The sequence below is a fragment of the Coenobita brevimanus genome, chromosome 21 (assembly GCF_032717465.1).
Source record: "Coenobita brevimanus isolate Jiangsu-jjx chromosome 21, ASM3271746v2, whole genome shotgun sequence".
In the NCBI taxonomy this organism is placed as follows: Eukaryota; Metazoa; Arthropoda; class Malacostraca; order Decapoda; family Coenobitidae; genus Coenobita; species Coenobita brevimanus.
Window position 1 is genome coordinate 31871496 of NC_136974.1, and position 20000 is coordinate 31891495.

Below are 20000 nucleotides of genomic sequence, written 5' to 3' on the forward strand. Positions count from 1 at the left end.
ACACCTTGTTAAAAGTGAAGGGGGGGGGGATAGAATGAGTATGGGTGCTAGGAGAGTTAGCCCTTAAATTTTGAGGGGAAACCTTAATAACCCTTCTAGAATACGGGACTCTGTTAAAAAAATAAAAAAAAAAAGAAAAAAAAAAGAAAAAGAAAGAAAAACCGATCACCAAAACAAGGAGGCCCATTATTTAGTCTTTAATTAATCCCAGATCGAAAAATAAAATCACCCCCCCAAAAAAAATCAGAGGAATTCTATTTTGTTTTAATTAATCCCGGATGAAAAATAAAAGACAGAAAAAAATATGAGACGACTTTCATTTCGTTTTATTTAATCCCGGATCGAAAAAAATTGCCAAAAAAAAAAAAATTCCTTTTTTTTATTTGGCTTTAATACCGAATCATAAAATAAAATGAACGAGAAAAAATTAAAGGGTTCTAATTCAGCTGTAATTAATCCCGCCTTGTGTAAAAATTGGTAGAAAATGTTACTGTAAATAAAACATGTTAAATAATCTGCACAAACAACATTACCCTTATTTCCTCGACTTACTAATTAAAAAGGCAGACTATGCACAGAAATAAAGTAATTATCATTTAGTATCACTAACCCATTCATTATAGGAGTTTTTTTTTTTTCCTTTTTATTTTTGCAACCATCAAACAATTTTAGTGACACGTAAGGGAACTATCTAGCTATCTATCTATCTATTGCCAGACGCCTTAATCCCGTAAGGGGTGGCCACAAACAAATCGCCTTCATGTCACCCTGTCCCCCGCCATTTCATTGTCCTGTTCCCAGCCCACACCCCCCTCTCTTATATTCCTCTCCACTACATCCCTCCATCTCATCCTTGGCCTCCTCCTCCCTCTGAACTGAAGGAATTAATTTCTCTAGACTTCACTAATATAAATAAAGGATGAGATTCTCGAATAAATATGATATTGCAGGACGGAAGAGGACGAGACACTGCACCTTTTTCCTATGTCTGTTGTTCCTCCTACAGAAAAAGACTTTACGTACGAGAGAAAAATTACCGTGGGCTGCGAGTGTTCTTCTGGAAGGATAAGGGAAAGAGAGAGAGAGAGAGAGAGAGAGAGAGAGAGAGAGAGAGAGAGAGAGAGAGTGCAAAAATCTTCCTGCATTTGTCTATTTCCTCCTGCATAAAGATGTGTGGATTACGACAGGGAAATGATCTTAGACATGTTTGAGAACGCCACCCTCCACTTTTTAACAGAATACTAATGAAAGAAGCTGGAATTTCATCATCATCATCATCATCATCATCATCATCACCACCACCACCACCACCACCACCACCACCACCAACAACAACAACAACAACAACAACAACAACAACATACACCTCCCAATCAGCAACACCATCACAAACACAAACACTCAAAACAATGCCCCTCGCCTGATGAAGATTATCCAAACACTCGGCAGCGAGCGAATTAGTCCTCCTCACATAATTACCTGGATAATTCACTTATTTTACGAGGTGGGGCAAAAAGCGAAGGTGTGTTTGTTAATCTGTGTAAACGGAAGGGAAAGTTTTTAATGCGAATAATTAGTGAGTTTTAGAAGGTTAAGCTTGAGGGAGAGGGAAGGAGGGGGGAAGGGAGGGGGAGGGAGTAGGGACGGGGAGAGGGAGGGAAAGGGGAGAGGGAGTAGGGATGGGGAGAGGAAAGGGGTAAGGGAAAGTAATCGAACTGGGAGAGGTGGGGAGAGAAGCGGGAGGGGAGGGGAGAGGAAAAGAGAAAGTAATTATACTGGGAAAGAAGAGATGATGGAGAGGGAAGAGAGGGGAAACAGAGTGAAGGAAAGGGAAGGGATGGGCTTGGCAAAGGGGAAGGAAGACAAGGGAAGGAAAGGGGGAGGGAAGAACCGCGAACAAAAGGGAAGGGAAGGAGAAACGGGAGAGTGGTAATGATGGGAAGGGGAGAGAAGGGAGTGAGGGAGGGAGGGAAATGGTGGGAGGGATGGCAGAAGGGGGGTTGTGTTAGTTAACCTATGTAGATGGGAGGCAACTTTTAATATGAATAAATACTGAGGTTCAGAGAGTTAATCTGGGAGGGGAGAAAAGGGGAGGGGAGGGAAGAGGCACGAAGGGGAAGGGTGGAGGAGGAGGAGGGGAGAAGACAGAAAGGATAAGGAGGGGAGGGAAGAGAAAGGAAGGGGACTGAGAAGGGAGGAAAAAAAAACTCTCCATCTCCTACCCTTCCTATCTTCATTCCTCCTCCTCCTCCTTATTTTTCTTCTTCTTCCAAGCATTCTACTCGCTCTTTACATGCTTCCTACTCTCATTCTGTCTATTCGTTATTTTCTGTTTCCATCTTACTGTACCTGTATTCTCTCTCTCTCTCTCTCTCTCTCTCTCTCTCTCTCTCTCTCCCCAATCAAACGTCTAACTCTCCTCTTCTCTCTCTGCTTCTCTGCCCTTTCAATAATCTCTTATCCAAACCCTCTCTCGCTTGCTTTTAATCATACCTCCCCTCCAATTAGTCTCTCTCTCTCTCTCTCTCTCTCTCTCTCTCTCTCTCTCTTCCCCCATTCAATTTTCCCACTGATTTATCACCCTCTCCTGCCTATTCATCTATTAACACTCCCTCCCTTCCTCCCCTTCCCCTCACAGACATCTGCCCATTTGTTTTATGTCTGTTTCCCTATCTCTTTCAGTTGATTCTCTCTCTTTCTCTCTCTCTTACTTTTTTTTTTTTATCCTCAATCTCACTGCTTCTTTCTCTGTTGTGATTCTCTCATTTCACTGATTTTCTGTAACTCACTGACATTCTACCTGTCTGTCTGTCTGTCTGTCTGTCTGTTGGTGGTTCGCATTCTCGTCGGTTGAGGAAGCTCCCTAACACCTACTCCTTAGCGATTCATTTTTGGATATGGTTGGTTACTATCGTTTTGTACGTTATTTATGAAGAGTATGGCGATATTGGAAGGATTTATGTAACACAGAAAGGGACGGCAAGGTGTAATAAGGAAAATAAATCGCTTAAGGAAAGGTGTTAGGCAGCATCTGGAATCGCCAAGAATGCAGGCCCGTGTCTCCGTCTATTTCTCGTTGTTTCTCTGATTCATTGGTGTTCTATTTGTCTGCCTGTCTGTCTGTCTATCTATTTGTCTGTCTGTCTGTCTGTCTGTCTATCTATTTGTCTGTCTGTCTATCTGTCTGTGTCTGTCTGTCTGTCTGTCTGCTGTCTATCTATCTGTCTGTCTGTCTGCTAAACATTTACTTTTCATGCATATTTTTTTTTCTCCGATCCTCTTCCCCGACCTCAAATGCAATAGTTAATACGTCCCTTCTTCCCCCCCTCTTCCCCTCCCCTTACTCCCTCCATCTTTCTTTCCCCTCCCTCTTCCTACGTATGATCATCCTCCCTCCCCTCTCACCATCTCCTCCCTCGTCCCCCCCTTCCCCACTCTCTCTCTCTCTCTCTCTCTCTCTCTCTCTCTCTCTCACACCATGTACCTGCTAATGAGCCACAGGTAAATTAGTGTATTAGGAAGGTGTGTTCGTTAGGCCCACACAGGTATTCTCTCTCTCTCTCTCTCTCTCTCTCTCCCCTTTTTAACCCATCCTGTTTTCCTTAGATAAGTTATTTAATCTCTCTCTCTCTCTCTCTCTCCCCCCCCTTTTTATCCTATCCTGTTTTCCTTAGATAAGTTATTTAATCTCTCTCTCTCTCTCTCTCTCTCTCTCTCTCTCTCTCGGTACATTTCGTCAACCTTTCTTTTTTTTCTCAAACTTTTCAAGCTTGCTCCGTGTCAAACTTTTCACTCTTACTTCATTATTTATCTTTCCAACTTTTTTTTTTTCACCTCTCGCTCGTCATATACAAACTTTTGCTTTCTTTTCTCCCATGGATTAAATTTTTGAGCATGGCCTCTCGTATTTTTCTTCCTCAAAAAAAACAAACAAATGTTCTATCTTCACCTTCTGTTTATATTTCTACTTCATATTCCTTTTTCTTACCCCTCTCTCTCTCTCTCTCTCTCTCTCTCTCTCTCTGTCTCTCACACACACACACACACACACACACACACATGTACGTGTGGGCGTACTAGGAATTAAACAGGGTGGTGAGAGAGGGTGAGTGGGAAGGGAGAAGAAAGACAGATGTGAGGAGGACAAGGAGGAGGAGAGGGGAAAGATAGATGTGAGAGGAGGGAAGGGAGGAGGAGAGAGGAATGATAACATGAGAGGAGAAAAGGGAGGAGGAGAGAGGAACGACAGATGTGAGAGGAGGAAAGACAGCTGTGAGGAGGAAAGGGAGGAGGAGGAGGAGAGAGGAAAGATAGATATGGGAGGAGGGAAGGGAGGAGGAAAGAGGACAGATGTGAGAGGAGGAAAGGAAGGAAGAGAGAAGAAAGAGATGTGAGTGGGGGAAAGGGAGGAGGAAAGAGGAAAGATAGATATAAGAGGAAGGTAGGGAGGAGGAGAGAGGAAAGACAGCTGTGAGGAAGAAAGGGAGGAGAGAGGAAATATAGATATGAGAGGAGGGAAGGGACGAGGAGAGAGGAAAGACAGTTGTGAGAGGAGGAAAGGGAGGAGGAGGAGGAGGAGAGAGTAAAGGCAGATGTAGGAGGATGGATGGAAGGGGGAGAGAGGGAAGACAGAAATGAGAGGAGGGAAGGGAGGAGGAGGAGGAGGAGGAGAGAAGAAAGATGGATGCGAAAGAAGGGAATGGAGGATGAGAGAGGAATGATAAAATAAGAGGAGGGAAGCGAGGAGGAGAGAGGAAAGACAGATGTGAGAGGAGGGAAGGGAGGAGGAGAGAGGATGGGAGAGGAGGGAAGGGAGAAGAAGAGACGGATGTGAGAGGAGGGAAGGGAGAAGAAGAGACGGATGGGAGAGGAGGGAAGGGAGAAGAAGAGACAGATGGGAGAGGAGGGAAGGGAGAAGAAGAGACAGATGGGAGAGGAGGGAAGGGAGAAGAAGAGACAGATGGGAGAGGAGGGAAGGGAGAAGAAGAGACAGATGGGAGAGGAGGGAGGGGAGAAGAAGAGACAGATGGGAGAGGAGGGAAGGGAGAAGAAGAGACAGATGGGAGAGGAGGGAGGGGAGAAGAAGAGACAGATGGGAGAGGAGGGAAGGGAGAGGAAGGGACAGATGGGAGAGGATCAGATTATCAACCAACACAATAAACTGGAGATTGATAAATACTCAATATCTGTCCGGTCAAAATATACACACGAGGTAATGGTTATAAATGTTGTTATTGGCAAACGTTTCCAGCGAAGGGAGGCAGAACGTTTATTTCAGCACCAGCGTCTGATTTCCTCGAACGTGTTACAATACGTGATGCAATACGTTGATTAGGAGTGGCTTTGATGCGTATTTAGCCTCTTAAACTCCCACTGAAGCACGTTCCTTGCTGAATAATACACAGCCTAACCCTCTGTGTATATTATTTTTCTTTACGTAATACTGAAGGTAGGACTATAGCAAAACAGGTGTACATTTAAGGTGGTGTGCTATGTAAGGCTGTCGTAACGCATCTCTACAAGCGATTTAGTCTTGCACTTTACACTTGAGAATTATCCTGTACGTAGGCTTTTGATGTTAACTGTGTCGGTAATACAGAGATTTAATTTACATGCGAGAGAATGATAAAGATGTAACTTGTAGAATAAATAGCTTAAGAAGAGGTGCTACGGAGCTTCGTATGGCGGCAAGAGTGCGTAAATGTTATCCTACTCCTCCCTTACCCACTCTCACCCTCCCCCCCTCCCCTCCCCTCCCCTCCCCTCCCTTCCCTTCATCCCCATTCCACATCACCCTCCCCATTCACTTCCCTCCAAGCTTCCATCACTGTCCATTTCCCCTCCCTGACCCATCCACCCTACCTTACCTCCCCTCCCCCTCCCAGACCCCTCCAACAACCCTCCTTCCCTCCTTCCCCTTCCCTACTTTCCTCCTCCCTATTCTCTCCCTCCCATACCCCTCCACCCCTCCTTCCCTCCCCCACTCTCCCCTTATATTTCCATCTTTCTCTTTTTCCATCTATCCCACTCTGTATTCATTCTCTCCTTCCCTCCCTCTCTCCCCTCCTCCCTCCCTCCATCCCTCCCTCTCTTTCTCCCTCCCTCCCTCCCTCCCTCCCTCACACACACACACTGTCCTGGCTTAACCCTCTATTAGCATGCAAATAAATACACAGCACCGGCGTGGGAGAGAGAGAGAGAGAGAGAGAGAGAGAGAGAGAGAGAGTCACCTGTTCGCTCTCACACTTTTACACATTCATTTTTTTTTTCAACACTAGACGCTGATGTTTTGACAATCTCTCTCTCTCTCTCTCTCTCTCTCTCTCTCTCTCACACACACACACACACACACACACACACACACACACACACACACACACATGGATATTCAGTGACAGAGAAATGTTAATAATATCACACTATTTCATCACTTTCATCCAGCACATTAATTAGGCGCCTAGTGATATCCCTGACACTTATTTGACACGTATGACACTCATTTGACACTTGACACTTATTTGACACTTAATTTGAATAATTTAAAACTCATATAATACTCACCTGATGCTTATTTGACTTGTATATGAGGTGCCATTATTTTGTGACTGATTCTAGTATTATTTGACACCTGACACCTGCATGACACTCTGACACCAGCATGACACTCTGACACCTGCATGCCACTCTTCACTTTCATATGAAACACCTTGATACATGACACACATCTGGCACTATATGACACTATTTGTATTTGTAATTAGAAAGGATAATAGTGTGAATTTTATTCATTTTTCTAAATAAGTCTACCTGTAAAGTTTATTATCAATATTACCTTTTTCCATCTTTACATCTTCCCAATCATCCATCCACTTGTTTGTCTATATATCAGTCTGTCGAGATCTATCTGTCTATCTGTCTACCTGTCTGTCTGTCTCTCTATCCAACCATCGATCCACCTATCCACCCCCTACCCACCCATCCATCCATCCATCCACCCATCCATCCATCCATCCATCCATCCACTCACCCACCCACTCATCCATCCATCCACTCACCCACTCATCCATCCATCCATCTATCATCCATCCATTTTGCCCATCCATCCACTCTCACTAGCAATCTCCGCACGCACACAGGCAACTCACAAACAACAACAACTCACAAACAACAGCTCAAACAAGTGCGCACAAGCATAATCCAACTTGGAAGAAAGATAGTGGACGAAGTTTGCCCCACGAAGGAGACAAGGCGTGAGAGATCCACACACAAACAAACACAAAACAAACACACAAAACAAACACAGGGACATATATATAAACAAAAACACAAGGACCCTGACAAATAAAAGAAAAAGGTAACACAATGACTGACAACACAAACAAAACAACGGCACATGGACACAAACAGACACGGCCACATATAGGAAAACAAAAACACAATGACCCTGACATAAACAGTAACAGACAACACACTAAGAAACAACAGTGAAGCAAATAAAACAATGACAAATGGACACTGACATAAGTAAACAAACACAAGGACGAAACAGACAGACAGACAGACAGACAGACACACACACACACACACACACACACACACACGGACACTGACATGTAAGCAAACAAATAAAAAAAGGACACAGAACACTGATTGACACATAACACAAAACATGTACACATGGCACAAAACATGGGGACTAAAACACACACACACACACACACACACACACACACACACACACACACACTCAACATGAACACTGACACATAACACATAACATGGAGACATAAACCAATAAAACAAAGGGGGAAAAAAAAAAAGTAAGTGAAATCGGGCATGAGAGGTCCGTAGATTTGTTTACAAGATTTATATAAACGTACAGTCGCGGTCAGAAATCCTTTAACACCGCATTTGCTCTGGATTAATGGAGAGAATTTAATACCCTTCCAACTTGACTCAGTATAATAGTTGAGTTTATATTATTAAAGAATTTATCCTATTTTGACACAGATTTGTGGTGTAAAGGAATTTCTGACCGTAGTAGTACACTGAGGAAATTCTGACATTTTTACCAACTGGGTTTTGCTTGGGTACATTACTGTGTGTGTGTGTGTGTGTGTGTGTGTGTGTGTGTGTGTGTGTGAGAGAGAGAGAGAGAGAGAGAGAGAGAGAGAGAGAGAGAGAGAGAGAACAAAGAGAAAGAAACAGCTGTAACCCAAACTTTCTGGGGTAAACTTTTCACTCGCCATTCTGAGCGTTCTTTCTTCATATTATATAACGCTGCGTGTGTGTGTGTGTGTGTGTGTGTGTGTGTGTGTGTGTGTGTGTGTGTGTGTGTGTGTGTGTGTGTGAGCATATATTCCCCGATTTTAAAAGCAATTCAAAAGTGTGACAGAAAACAACGTAGGGACTCACTTGTGTTGACGCGCCTGGTGCAACTTCGTCATAGCCTGTAGACCATCACTTCTGTCTGTCTATCTATCTATCTATACATCTATCTTATCTGTTTATCTATGTCTATCAATCTCTATATTTTCACTACTTCTAACAACAGTATAAAAATGTAACACAGAAAATAACATGGGTACTCACTGGTCTTCACAGGCCTGATGCAGACTTTAGCACAGCCGGTGGAACAGCACTTCGCGGCGCCTGAACAGTCTAGGTCACTGCTGCACTGATCCTTGACGTCATCAGGGCACAGCCAGGACTCCATCAGGCGAGAGGGACAACGACCACTCTTATCTGGGGGGTAGAGAGAGAGGGGGGGAGTTAGAGTGGGGGTTAGAGGATGATTAGAGAGAGAGAAAGTTAGAGTGGGTGTCAGAAGGAATTTAGAGAGAGGGGAGTAGGGTATTAGAAGAGAGGGGTCATAGAGAGGACTAGGAGACAGGGGGTAGAGAGAGAGTCGGGAATTAGAGAGAGCAGGTGAATCAGAATGTGTATTAGGTGAGAGGGGTCAGGTACGTGAGTGGCGTGATTAGGTGGATGTGAGAAGGAGAGCGTGTGACTGAGAGATTGGTTGGCAAGGAAGAGGGTGTAGGTAGTGAGACATAAGGGATAGATTGGTGTGTGTGTGTGTGTGTGTGTGTGTGTGTGTGTGTGTGTGTGTGTGTGTGTGTGTGTGTGTGTGTGTGTGTGTGTGTGTGTGGTGAGGTATACGACGAGTTAAAATGGACAGAGAATATAAATAGACAGAGTAAGGGTTTAGGGTAGGCAGAAAAGAATACCAGAATTTCTTTGACAATGAAAAAGTAAAAAATGACGGTATAAATTATTAGATTCCAATAACTCCCTCTCTGCTGATAAAAACTCTTGCGTTAGGTGGAAGAAAATATTATAGTTATCCATCCATACAAAATAATCAGCAGTTCCTGTATTAACACTCCTAGGCTTTTGCGACTCTCTAAAATGTCTAAATTTAGCTAGAACAGGGAGCTAGAGTTGTCCGGAGCATGAGGGTGTTAGTAGGGATAGGGTAGGGGGTGTGTGGGGGGTGCGTGGATGGTAGGATAGGTATAATCCATAGTACCAATTATCGGATAGCTATAACACAGATACCACGGTCATTATAGATTTACCCAACCGCAAATAACAGCATCACATGAACCTATACAATCACTATCCTCTTCTTCGTACTCTTCCCAGTCTTCCTCCTCCCCTTCTCCTCCTTCTTCTTCTTCTTACTCCTCCTCCTCCTCCTCCTCCTTATCATCATCATCAACCAGACCTTTCTCCCCCCTCCCCACCTAAATCTTTCCCACTCACCATCATCATTATCATCATCATCATTTTTCCCACCACCGTCCTCTTTCGCAGTTGTCCTCCTACCACCTCCCTACCATCATCATCATCATCATCATCGTCATCATCATCAACATCATCATTTTTCCCACCACTGCCCTCTTTCCCGTTCCTCCTACCACCTCCCTATTATCATCACCATCATCATCATTTTCTCCGTCACTCCCCTCTTTCTCCCAATCTTCCCTCGACCCCCTCCCAGTTTATTCCATTATCGACCCAACGGGAGGTCAACTTGAGAGGCTTAATTTCAGGTTATTTTGTTCGATATAACCATAATGAGAGCCCTAGACACACACACACACACACACACACACACACACACACACACACACACACACACACACACACACACACACACACACACACACACACACACTAAGCATTCCTCTCTAAAAACCCTACCATACACTCCCCTCCTGTGGCAAAAATAAAAAATAAAAAAAATTACATAGGCCACCCTTTGAAAAAAATAAGAAAAAATAAATAAAAACCTTAACCATTGGAGAATGTGTGATGTAAGTTTGATGAGACGGTCTTTCCCTATACACCAGGAAGCCCTACTTTGCCCATAATGCTGCTTTTACTACTTAATTGCCCCGTTGTAATTATGTGGCAAAGAGGAGGAGGCGTGGGGGTGAGGAGAGGAGGGTGGGAAGAGAGTGGGGGAGGAGAGGAAAGGAGGTGGAGAGGAGAGGACAGGAGAGGAGGGGAAGGGAGAGGAGGAGGAGGAGGAGGAGAAGGAGAGGTCAAAGAAGGAAGGGATGTGGAAGAAGGAAGAGGAAGAAGGAGGAAAGATAAGAAAGAGGTGGAGGAGGATTGGAAGAGGGTAAGTGACTTGGCGGGGAAGGGGGGGGGGGTGAAAAAAGTGTGGGGAAAAAAGACATGAGGGGGAAGAGGTGCGGGGGAGGGGGGAGTAGGGGGAAGGGGAGGGGAAAGGGAGGGGGGAGCAGTAATGGAGGGACAGGGTTGATCAGCTTCCTAATCACCCTGTTCTTGGAAAGGTGTGGGTGCCGCCGCTTTTTATAACATTATCTGGGTAACACAGGGTCGATAAACTCATAGAACTAAACTAAAAGAAAGAAACAAGACCATTATATTACGCGGATTATCTCACACACACACACACACACACACACACACACACACACACACACACACACGGCAAATCAAACTCTCCTGAGGCGAAGTACATGTTAAGTTAAAACAACACGGGGGCGCCTGGGTACGACTGCCAATATTACAAAATGACATTACAAACATTACATCTGTCCGGGATTACATTACATAAGGAAGGAGGGGAGAGGGCAGGAAAGGGGGGAGGAAAGTGGGGGGAGGGAGGGAGGAAAGTGGTGGGGATTAGCAAGTGAGGAGTTGGCAAGAAAAGGATTTAGAAGTTGATGAATTTTAACGATTTTTTTCTGTCTTTTTTCTGTCATAGTCCATATATATATTTTTTTCTTTCTGTTTTTCTCTTTTTTTATGCTGTCTTTTTTTACTCCTTTCTTTTTTCTTTTTTCTTTTTTTTTTTTTTTGCAGGAGGTGGGAGGGGGGTTGAACATAAAAGTTTTTTCGTTTTACGTTTTTTCGACTATTTCGATTTTGTGTTCCCCATTCGTTATTATTATTTTTTTTACGTTACTGTTTCTTTATAACTATTTTCCCATTAGCAGGTAGGGGGGGGGTGGAAGTTTAGTAGGAGGGGGGTGAGCAGGAAGGGGGTGAGCAAGTAGGGGGTTAGCAGAAAGAGGGTGTGCAGGAAAGGGGTTAGCAGGAAGGGGGTGTGCAGGAAAGGGGTTAGCAGGAAGGGGATGAGCAGGAAGGGGGTTAGCAGGAAAGGGGTGAGCAGGAAGGGAGTTAGCAGGAAAGGGGATGAGCAGGAAGGGGATTAGCAGGAAACGGATTAGTAGGAAGGGGATTAGCAGCAAGGGGAAATTATATATATTGCAGAACGCGGGAATATTCTGGTATTAGAGGAATGAGCAGTGGATCAGGTGTTAATTGAGGGGTGTTAAAATACAGTTCATTCTCAGTTACACACCTGCCTACATAAACCTGGTGATGGATGGATGGATGGATCGGTGGGTGGATGGATGGATGGATGGATGGATAGATGGATGGATGGATGGATGGGTGGGTGGATGGATGGATGGATGGATGGATGGGTGGGTGGATGGGTGGGTCGGTGGGTGAGTAGATGGATGGATGGAAGGGTAGATGGATGGATAGGCGAGTGGGTGGGTGGGTAGATGGATGGATAGGTGGGTAGGTTGGTGGATGGATGGTCGAGTCGTGGATCGGGTGCTAATTGAGGGATGATACATTTTAATCCCTTCACACACACACACACACACACACACACACACACACACACACACACACACACACACACACACACACACACACACTGAAAATGGAGGTGTTTTGGCGGGCTGGTTAGATAAATGGATGGAGGGATGGATTGACAGAAAACTAAAGGGATGGATGGATGGATGGATGGAGAGACAGGTGGAAAGCTTAAGGGATGAAAAGATGGATGGAAAGATAGAGGGATGGCGTAGAAAACCAAAGGGTGGATAGTAAAAGGAATAAGCAATTGATCGATAGAGAGAAGGTGTTTTAAGATGTAAGTATGCCGGTAGGTAGGTTGGTAAAATGGATATATATTTGTAGGTCTCTCTCTCTCTCTCTCTCTCTCTCTCTCTCTCGATCTCCTACATTGCAATTGTTATATTTTTTCCAGCTGAAAATATGAGTCAGTGAATGAAGAGAAATACACGGGTATTGTGGGGGAAAAACAGGCAGGATCGATTGAGAGAGAGAGAGAGAGAGAGAGAGAGAGAGAGAGAGCTGTGGTTAAATTTATATACCGAGGCGAGCTGCATTGTTCCCCAGAATAACACAAGCTTCGATGCTTTGTTAAACCAGACAATAATTGCTACAGGAAGTTACAGTCTGAAGTTCTTTACTGTAACTGCACCTGAATCGCCGGAAGGGTATATCTATCTGTGTCTACTTAATTTTCGGGTCTATCTATCTATCTTTGTCTATCTATTTATCTATCTATCTTCAGGCTTCAGTAGGAGAAAGGAATTGGAAAGTGGATAGTAAGAGTATTTTTATATGTACATTTCCTGACGTCAATACTGATCTCTATTCCATATCGGTACAGGGTGGTCCATATATAGCGCTCCTTTTCCACTCTCTTAGGCGTTTTCTCGTGTTTTGTGGGGATGGCTCAGAGTTTTCAGTTTCTATCCTGCATCACATACTCATCTCCTACTCCCGCTGCCACATCCACGGCTACACCAGCTGTTATATGAGCGCCTCAACACTGTTTAATTATGCTTTTTTTATTTACTTCTCTAAATACACCCAAATCCCAACCCACCTACAGACTGCAACCCATACTATACTCTTTTCACCTTAACCTGGCCAAGATTTTTGTCCTTTTGCAGCTTATTTCACGTAGCTCAGTGGCAGAATAAGATGATGCTACAGCTCTATATCCTGTTTGTCACTACCATCATAATTTGGTGTTAATCTATTGTTACAACTCAGCATTCAAGATGGAGAGATGGCAATTTTAGGTCACGTTAAAGTGAAAAGACTATATTTCCATCATTACTCTGCCCTCCATGTTTCATCTCCCAGCCATGCCTTTGCTGTCGTTTGGCGGTGGCTGAATCGGTAGAGAGGCGGCCTGCAGTCCTAACGGACCCAGGATCGAATCCCGACTGGGGCAGGGAACAGTTTAAGGATTTGAATTTCCTAAAAAGCAGTCTTTCCTGATCTACCAGATGACCCGCCGACATGTCGTAAAAATACCCCCGCTAGTACCAGTGCACCAGTCCTGTATGAGACAGCCCTAGCATGTATTCAATATGGATGGTGGGTGTTAGCGCCGAAGTGGTGACATGTGGAGGTGTAGGAGGACTACTGGGCCTTGGGATAGGTCACTGCCCCCAAGAAATAGGCCTTGAAGCCTTTGCCCAGAGTCGGACACGTAAAAAAAAAAATATAAAATATAAAACGTTTGTAAAATAGCTGCTCTTCTGAAAAATACCCACATACTCCAAAATCCTACCTATCTTCAGACTTGCCCCTCAACAATATCTCCACAATTGTGCCGCGTCTTATTTCATCTCCCAGTCGTGTCTTGGCGCTTGTGTACGTGACTCAGTTCTGTGTACTTTAATTCCCTGCTTCAAACACTTTCCTAATACTTCAACCCATCCAATAATTTCAACAATATTGTCTCTTTGCTTCATACATATATACTGATTCTGTCTTGGCTGCTGTGTATAGTTTGAGCATCATTATTGTCTGTACTTCCCTGCTTCACACACATCTCCAGATACTTCAACCCAGCCAATATCCTCAATAACATTCTCCCACTATTTCACACACACATACTGTCTGGTTCCTTTGTATATGTTTTAGCATCGTATCTGCAATTCCCTGCCTCAGACACCCCTAAAATATTACCCTCACGTACACACTGCAGCCAGAGTAATATCCCCAGCAATATAACGCTATTGATGAGTACACAATCTTGCAGTCATGGGTATTATTGCACGTAGCACTCCCAAAGGCCTCAAAACCTTACCTCCGCAAACTCCAGCCCAACCAATATCGTCCTATGTTTTGTCCTTACACACGGCATCTCCTAGTTCTGTTCTTTCTGTCTGTCTGTTTAATTATCTATGTGTCTGGCTATCTTACTATATCTGTCTGTCTCTCTCTGTCTATTTATCTGTTTATCTCACTGTCTAACCATCTGTCTACCTTCCCATCCATTCATATATATGAATGTATATAACTGCATGCATATCTAGATGCTCTTCTGAAAGTTGACGTTTTTCGGACGCTTCAGTTACTTCATTTCCACAGACATGCTGCAAGCCAAATAATATTCCGAAGAAAATTCTGTCTCTATGTAATTCCCTGCTTCTGATGCACCCCAAGTCATTTCCACCCCAACCAATATCTTCTCTGACACTGTACACCACCACCACCTCATCTCCCACTCCTCTCTTAGTTGCTGTCTGTGTAATTCCTGATACTCCCAAAATCATTTCCAGCCCAGCGAATACCTTCCTCAATTCTGACACCTTACTTCACCCTCTCATCTCCCAGGCGCCATCTCCCACACCTGTCTTCGTTGCTGTCTGTGTAATTCCCTGTCTCTGATACTCCCAAAATCATTTCCAGCCCAACGAATACCTTCCCAATTTCTGACACTACGTCACCCTCTCATTTCCCAAGCGTCATCTCCCACTCCTGTCTTCGTTGCTGTCTGTGTAATTCCTTGCTTCTGATACTCCCAAAATCATTTCCACCCCAATCAACAACAACAACAGCATTCACACTAGACTATCTTCGAGTCCTGCTGTTCTCGTTTGACTTATTCAGGGGAGGCGGATGTAGGTTTGACATTCTCTGTCACCCTAGACTTAACATCTCTCTCTCTCTCTCTCTCTGTCATGGAACTGACTAGGAAGCCTTGGCGATATTTCAATATTTTTTCCCCGTTACCATTTCAATGTCCTTTTTCTGTTGCACTATTTCTGCAGAATTCTTTTTTCATTTCCACTTTCTTTTCTTATTTTTTCTATCGCTTCTCAGTTCCTTCATTTATCTTACAGTTCCATATACAGTATTTTTTTTTTTACATGGAGCAAGACAATTTGTGTTTTATCTCCTCAATACTATTTTCTTTAAGTTTTCTATGCTTTTCTTCTTTTCACCTGAGGTATTATCGTTACCTTTTTCTCCTGTTCTACTGCTTCTTTCTCTTTCAGTGTATTTTTCAGTTCATTCTTCTTTTTTTGTATAGTTTTTTCGCTTTATAATACTCGTTTACCCATTTTCGATTTACCAGCTTCTGTACCTTTTTTTTTTTTTTTTACAATTCACACTTTTACGTAACCAACATTGACCTTTTCAGACAATCTTTATTTTCCAGGTAATTCTTTCTCCCAAGTCTGTCTGTCCTTACTTCTGATATAGTTCAATTTATTTTTCAACTCTATTTATTTTTTTATTTTTATCTCCTCCAATACCATTTTTTTTCAGTATATTTGGCTTTACAAGGGGCACTTAGGTCCATTTTTTCTATAATATTTTTACTGTTTTTTGGCCATTTCGTACTATATTTATTCTTTTTATTCTGGCAAATACAAAGTTAAATTAAATCCAGTTTGTCAATTTTTTCTTCTTTTTTCCTGCCGATACCTGAGGACTACTTTCAGCTTAGGGGACATTTCTCGTACTGCAGAGGCGGCGTCGCAGTTCCTCTTCCTAGGCGATTTATTTTTCATATTACACCTTTGCATTCTCTCCCATCTTATGTCGTAGTGTGCATTGATGGAGTACAGGACAGTAAGGTATTATGTGCAGAATAAATCGCTGAGACAGAGGTGTTAGGAAATCTTAAGCCAGGTAGATGCCCGACCCTTAAACTAACCTATGACCTTAGGTATGGTTTCAGGGCAATATGTTTCCTCTCTCTCTCTCTCTCTCACACACACACACCCACACACACCCACACCCACACCCACACACACACGCACACACACACACACACACACACCTTCCTAAAGTCAGACAGGAGTTAAATTAATTTGCTGTTATGGTACAAGTGACTTTCCTGCTCTAAATCTACAGTGCTTTCTCTCTCTCTCTCTCTCTCTCTCTCTCTCTCTCTCTCTCTCTTTCAATATTTTCAAGCATTTATTTCTTAAAGCTTCTTCCACATTAGCGTAAGTGGATAAAAAGATTCTCTCTCTCTCTCTCTCTCTCTCTCTCTCTCTCTCTCTCTCTCTCTCTCTCTCTCTCTCTTTCATTATTTTCAAGCATTTATTTCTTAAAGCTTCTTCCACATTAGCGTAAGTGGATAAAAAGATTCTCTCTCTCTCTCTCTCTCTCTCTCTCTCTCTCTCTCTCTCTCCCTCTAAGCAGTCGGCCGCGTTTGCTTGCCCTCCTTAATTAAGCCTTCTCCCTGTTTGCATTTAATATCGTCGTCTTTGTTGATGTTTTTTGTCGGCCTCTCTCACTTGCTCTCTCTCTTTTTTTTTTTTTTTAGAGTTCTCTTTTCTTCCGCCTGATTAGCTGGTCGGGTTTTGAGAGAGAGAGAGAGAGAGAGAGAGAGAGAGAGAGAGATGGTAAATTAATGGACAGAATGCAAGGAGGAAGGAGGGGAGGGAAGAAGAATGACAGGAGGGAGTGAGAGAGAAGGGTGAGAGAGGGAGAGAGAAAAAGAGATGGAGGAGGGGAAGGGAGAGAGCAAGAGTGGTAGAGGGAGGAAAGAGAAAAGAGTTGGAGAAATGGAAATGGAAAAAGGAGAGAGAGAGAGAGAGATGGAAGGAGGAGGGTGGAGGGAATCTACACTGGAAGGAGGGGAGGAAAGGAAGGAGAAAGAGAAAAAAATAATGGAAGGGAGGCTGAGTGGATTAGAGAGAGAGAGAGAGAGAGAGAGAGAGAGAGAGATACTGTTAGAGATAGTCTGCTAAAAGAGAAACAGAGATGCCTTTTTAATCTGTGCTTTGAAGTGGGAAAAAGAATGTATGCAAAGTGATATTTCCTCTCTCTCTCTCTCTCTCTTTCTCTCTCTCTCTCTCTCTCTCTCTCTCTCTCTCTCAGCTGGGCGTTAAGAGGCTTAGTGTGAGCAAACTGAGCGAGTGAAAGTAAGTGAAAGTTAGAGAGAGGGTGTGAATGAGTGAGAGGTGGAATGAATGACACGCTCAGTTTATAAAGATGAATGGATTGAAGAGAGAGAGAGAGAGAGAGAGAGAGAGAGAGATTTAACTCCGTATATAATTGATTTTAATATATACAGTACTCAGAAGATTAGGATGCCGGACTCACTCTCTCTCTCTCTCTCTCTCTGTCTCTCTCTCTCTCTCTCTCTCTCTCTCTCTCAAGGGACGCTAGACTCTAGTTCAATTAATTTCTTGTCATGGTACAAGTAACGTGACTCTACGGTGCACTCTCTCTCTCTCTCTCTCTCTCTCTCCAATTAGCCCTGTTGAGTTACCTGCCATCTTCCATCACGAACAAACATACATATAAATCTGATCAGGCGATTCTGTTTCTGCCTATCTGAATGTGAACCCCGTGGACTGCAGGCTGAAGTCGCCCTCCTCCTGCAGCATACCATCCTTCTCTCGGGGGATAGGGAGGGAGATGAGAGACGTTAAAACAGGCAGTGGAGGAGCTCGGTTATATCAGTGCCGCCACGCGAAGGGGCCCCTCTCACACATCCTTTTCTCCTTATACTGGGATTTGAGTTCTTTGGCTATTTTTTTGTAAGATAGCTCACTTTCCCCCCCTCCCTTCTCTCTCTCTCTCTCTCTCTGTTTTGTTTCCCTCTCATCATTACCAAATCTCATCTTCCTCTTCCGCCTCTTTCCTTCCTCCTTCTCCTCCTTTCTCTCCCCCCTCCTCCCCCTCTTCCTCACCCAGCGTCAGATGGAAGTGGAGTGTGATCTAAATAAGAGATGAGACTGTCGGGGAGCAAGACTGATTCTCTCTCTCTCTCTCTCTCTCTCTCTCTCTGTTTACATCTCCCTATCTGCCTATCTATATATATCCGTCTGTCTGTCTGTCTGTCTTATTTATTTATCAATGTATCATCTCCTTCTTTATCTGTTTCGCTCACCTTCATCTGTTTCGCTCATGAGAGAGAGAGAGAGAGAGAGAGAGAGAGAGAGAGAGAGAGGAGATACTGAAACAAGCTAAAAAGAAAGAGAGAAAGCTTTGGACAAAGTATATTCGGCGCGGCAAGAGGAGGAGGAGGAGATGCAGGAGCAGGAGCAGGGGGAGGAGGAGCAGGGGGAGGAGGAGCAGGAGGGGGAGGCTCACCTGAACGCCGGCGGACTGTACAATGTGCCAAAATTGCGCCTCTTCCACGGTCCATTATCCTCCTTTCGGTGGACAGGAAGGGGACTGAGGGACGTTTGTATAACCGAGCAGCTCCACTAATTGAGCTACTTTACCGCCCTGTCGTGCCGGTTCCACCACATGAAGGCGTCCCTATTCAAGTTAAAGTTGGAGGAGGCGGTGTTTGTACCGGTAGAGAGGTGGCCTATAGTCCAAATGGACCCAGGATCGAGTCCCTCCTGGGGCAGGGATCAGTATATGGATTTGAATTTCATAAAAGCATATTTCATTGATCTACCAGAAGACCCGCCAACAAGTCGTAAAAACACCCCCACTAATACCAGTACACCAGTCCTGTATGAGACAGCCCTAGCATGTATTCAATATGGACGGTGCGTGTTAGCACCGAAGTGGTGAAATGTGGAGGTGTGTAGGAGGACTATTGGGCCTTGGGATAGGTTCCGAAGCCTTTTCCCAGACTCGGACATTAAAAAAAAAAAAAAAAAAAATTACATCAATGTCCCCACTTCCCGCTCTCACCGCCTCCCTGGTGCCGGAGAGGAACACCTTCATGTGGTCGCACCGACATAACCGAGCGGCTCAACTGTCTGCAATACAAACGTCCCTCAACCGCTTCCTTATTCCCCGAAAGATGGGAGGTGGACGGCAGGAAAAGGGCAAATTAAACCTGCAGTCCACCGGGTTCACGTTTCAGATGAGTGTGGCCATAACAACAAGAACAACCGCCTCCCTCCGCGCCTTGTTCTCTTCCTCTGTGTCCATTTTCCTTCCCGGACGCTCTCTCCCGACCCCCACCCACTTTGTGATACCCACTTTGTTTTCGAGTGTTTCCCTCCTCTCTTGCCTCTGTTTTTCCTCCCATTGCCGGCTTGTCGCCCTCCCTCTCCCCCTTTTCTTCCTCCTTCCTTTCCCAGTGCTCCCCCTTATGCTTGGACATCACCTGAGCTGAAATGGGTTTAGAATCTTTGTCAGGTTAAAACTACTATAGGTTGGTAAAGAAATTTAGGAGGATTCGCGTAATTAAACATATTCTTCAACAAGTCTCCTGAGCTAGAAGTAAAAAAGCCCGGCCCCTTCCCCTCCACCCCTCCACCCTGCCAAAGCCCCGCCCACCCCGTTCCTGACTGGCTGGCGCGGTGTACCCTTGCCAGACTTTTAAATTCTGGGATTTTAATTGCTCTTTAAAGGGCATCCAAGTCTCCATTCACCACATTTAAAAGCCAGTACTAACGCCGTTGATGCTGAGAATGACGATGATTGTGTGGCGAGAATTCTTACGGCTTTAAATGCCA

The 20000-nt window shown here is 44.2% G+C and overlaps 1 protein-coding gene across 1 annotated transcript in view; it reads right to left on the bottom strand.

Moving 5' to 3' along the window:
- The window catches only part of LOC145392142 (uncharacterized), a 172966-nt gene that overhangs the window by 123477 nt on the left and 29489 nt on the right, over nucleotides 1-20000 (bottom strand). The window contains 1 exon segment of the mRNA XM_080266593.1: nucleotides 8593-8745. Within this exon segment, the coding sequence (XP_080122719.1) occupies nucleotides 8593-8745 (153 nt within the window).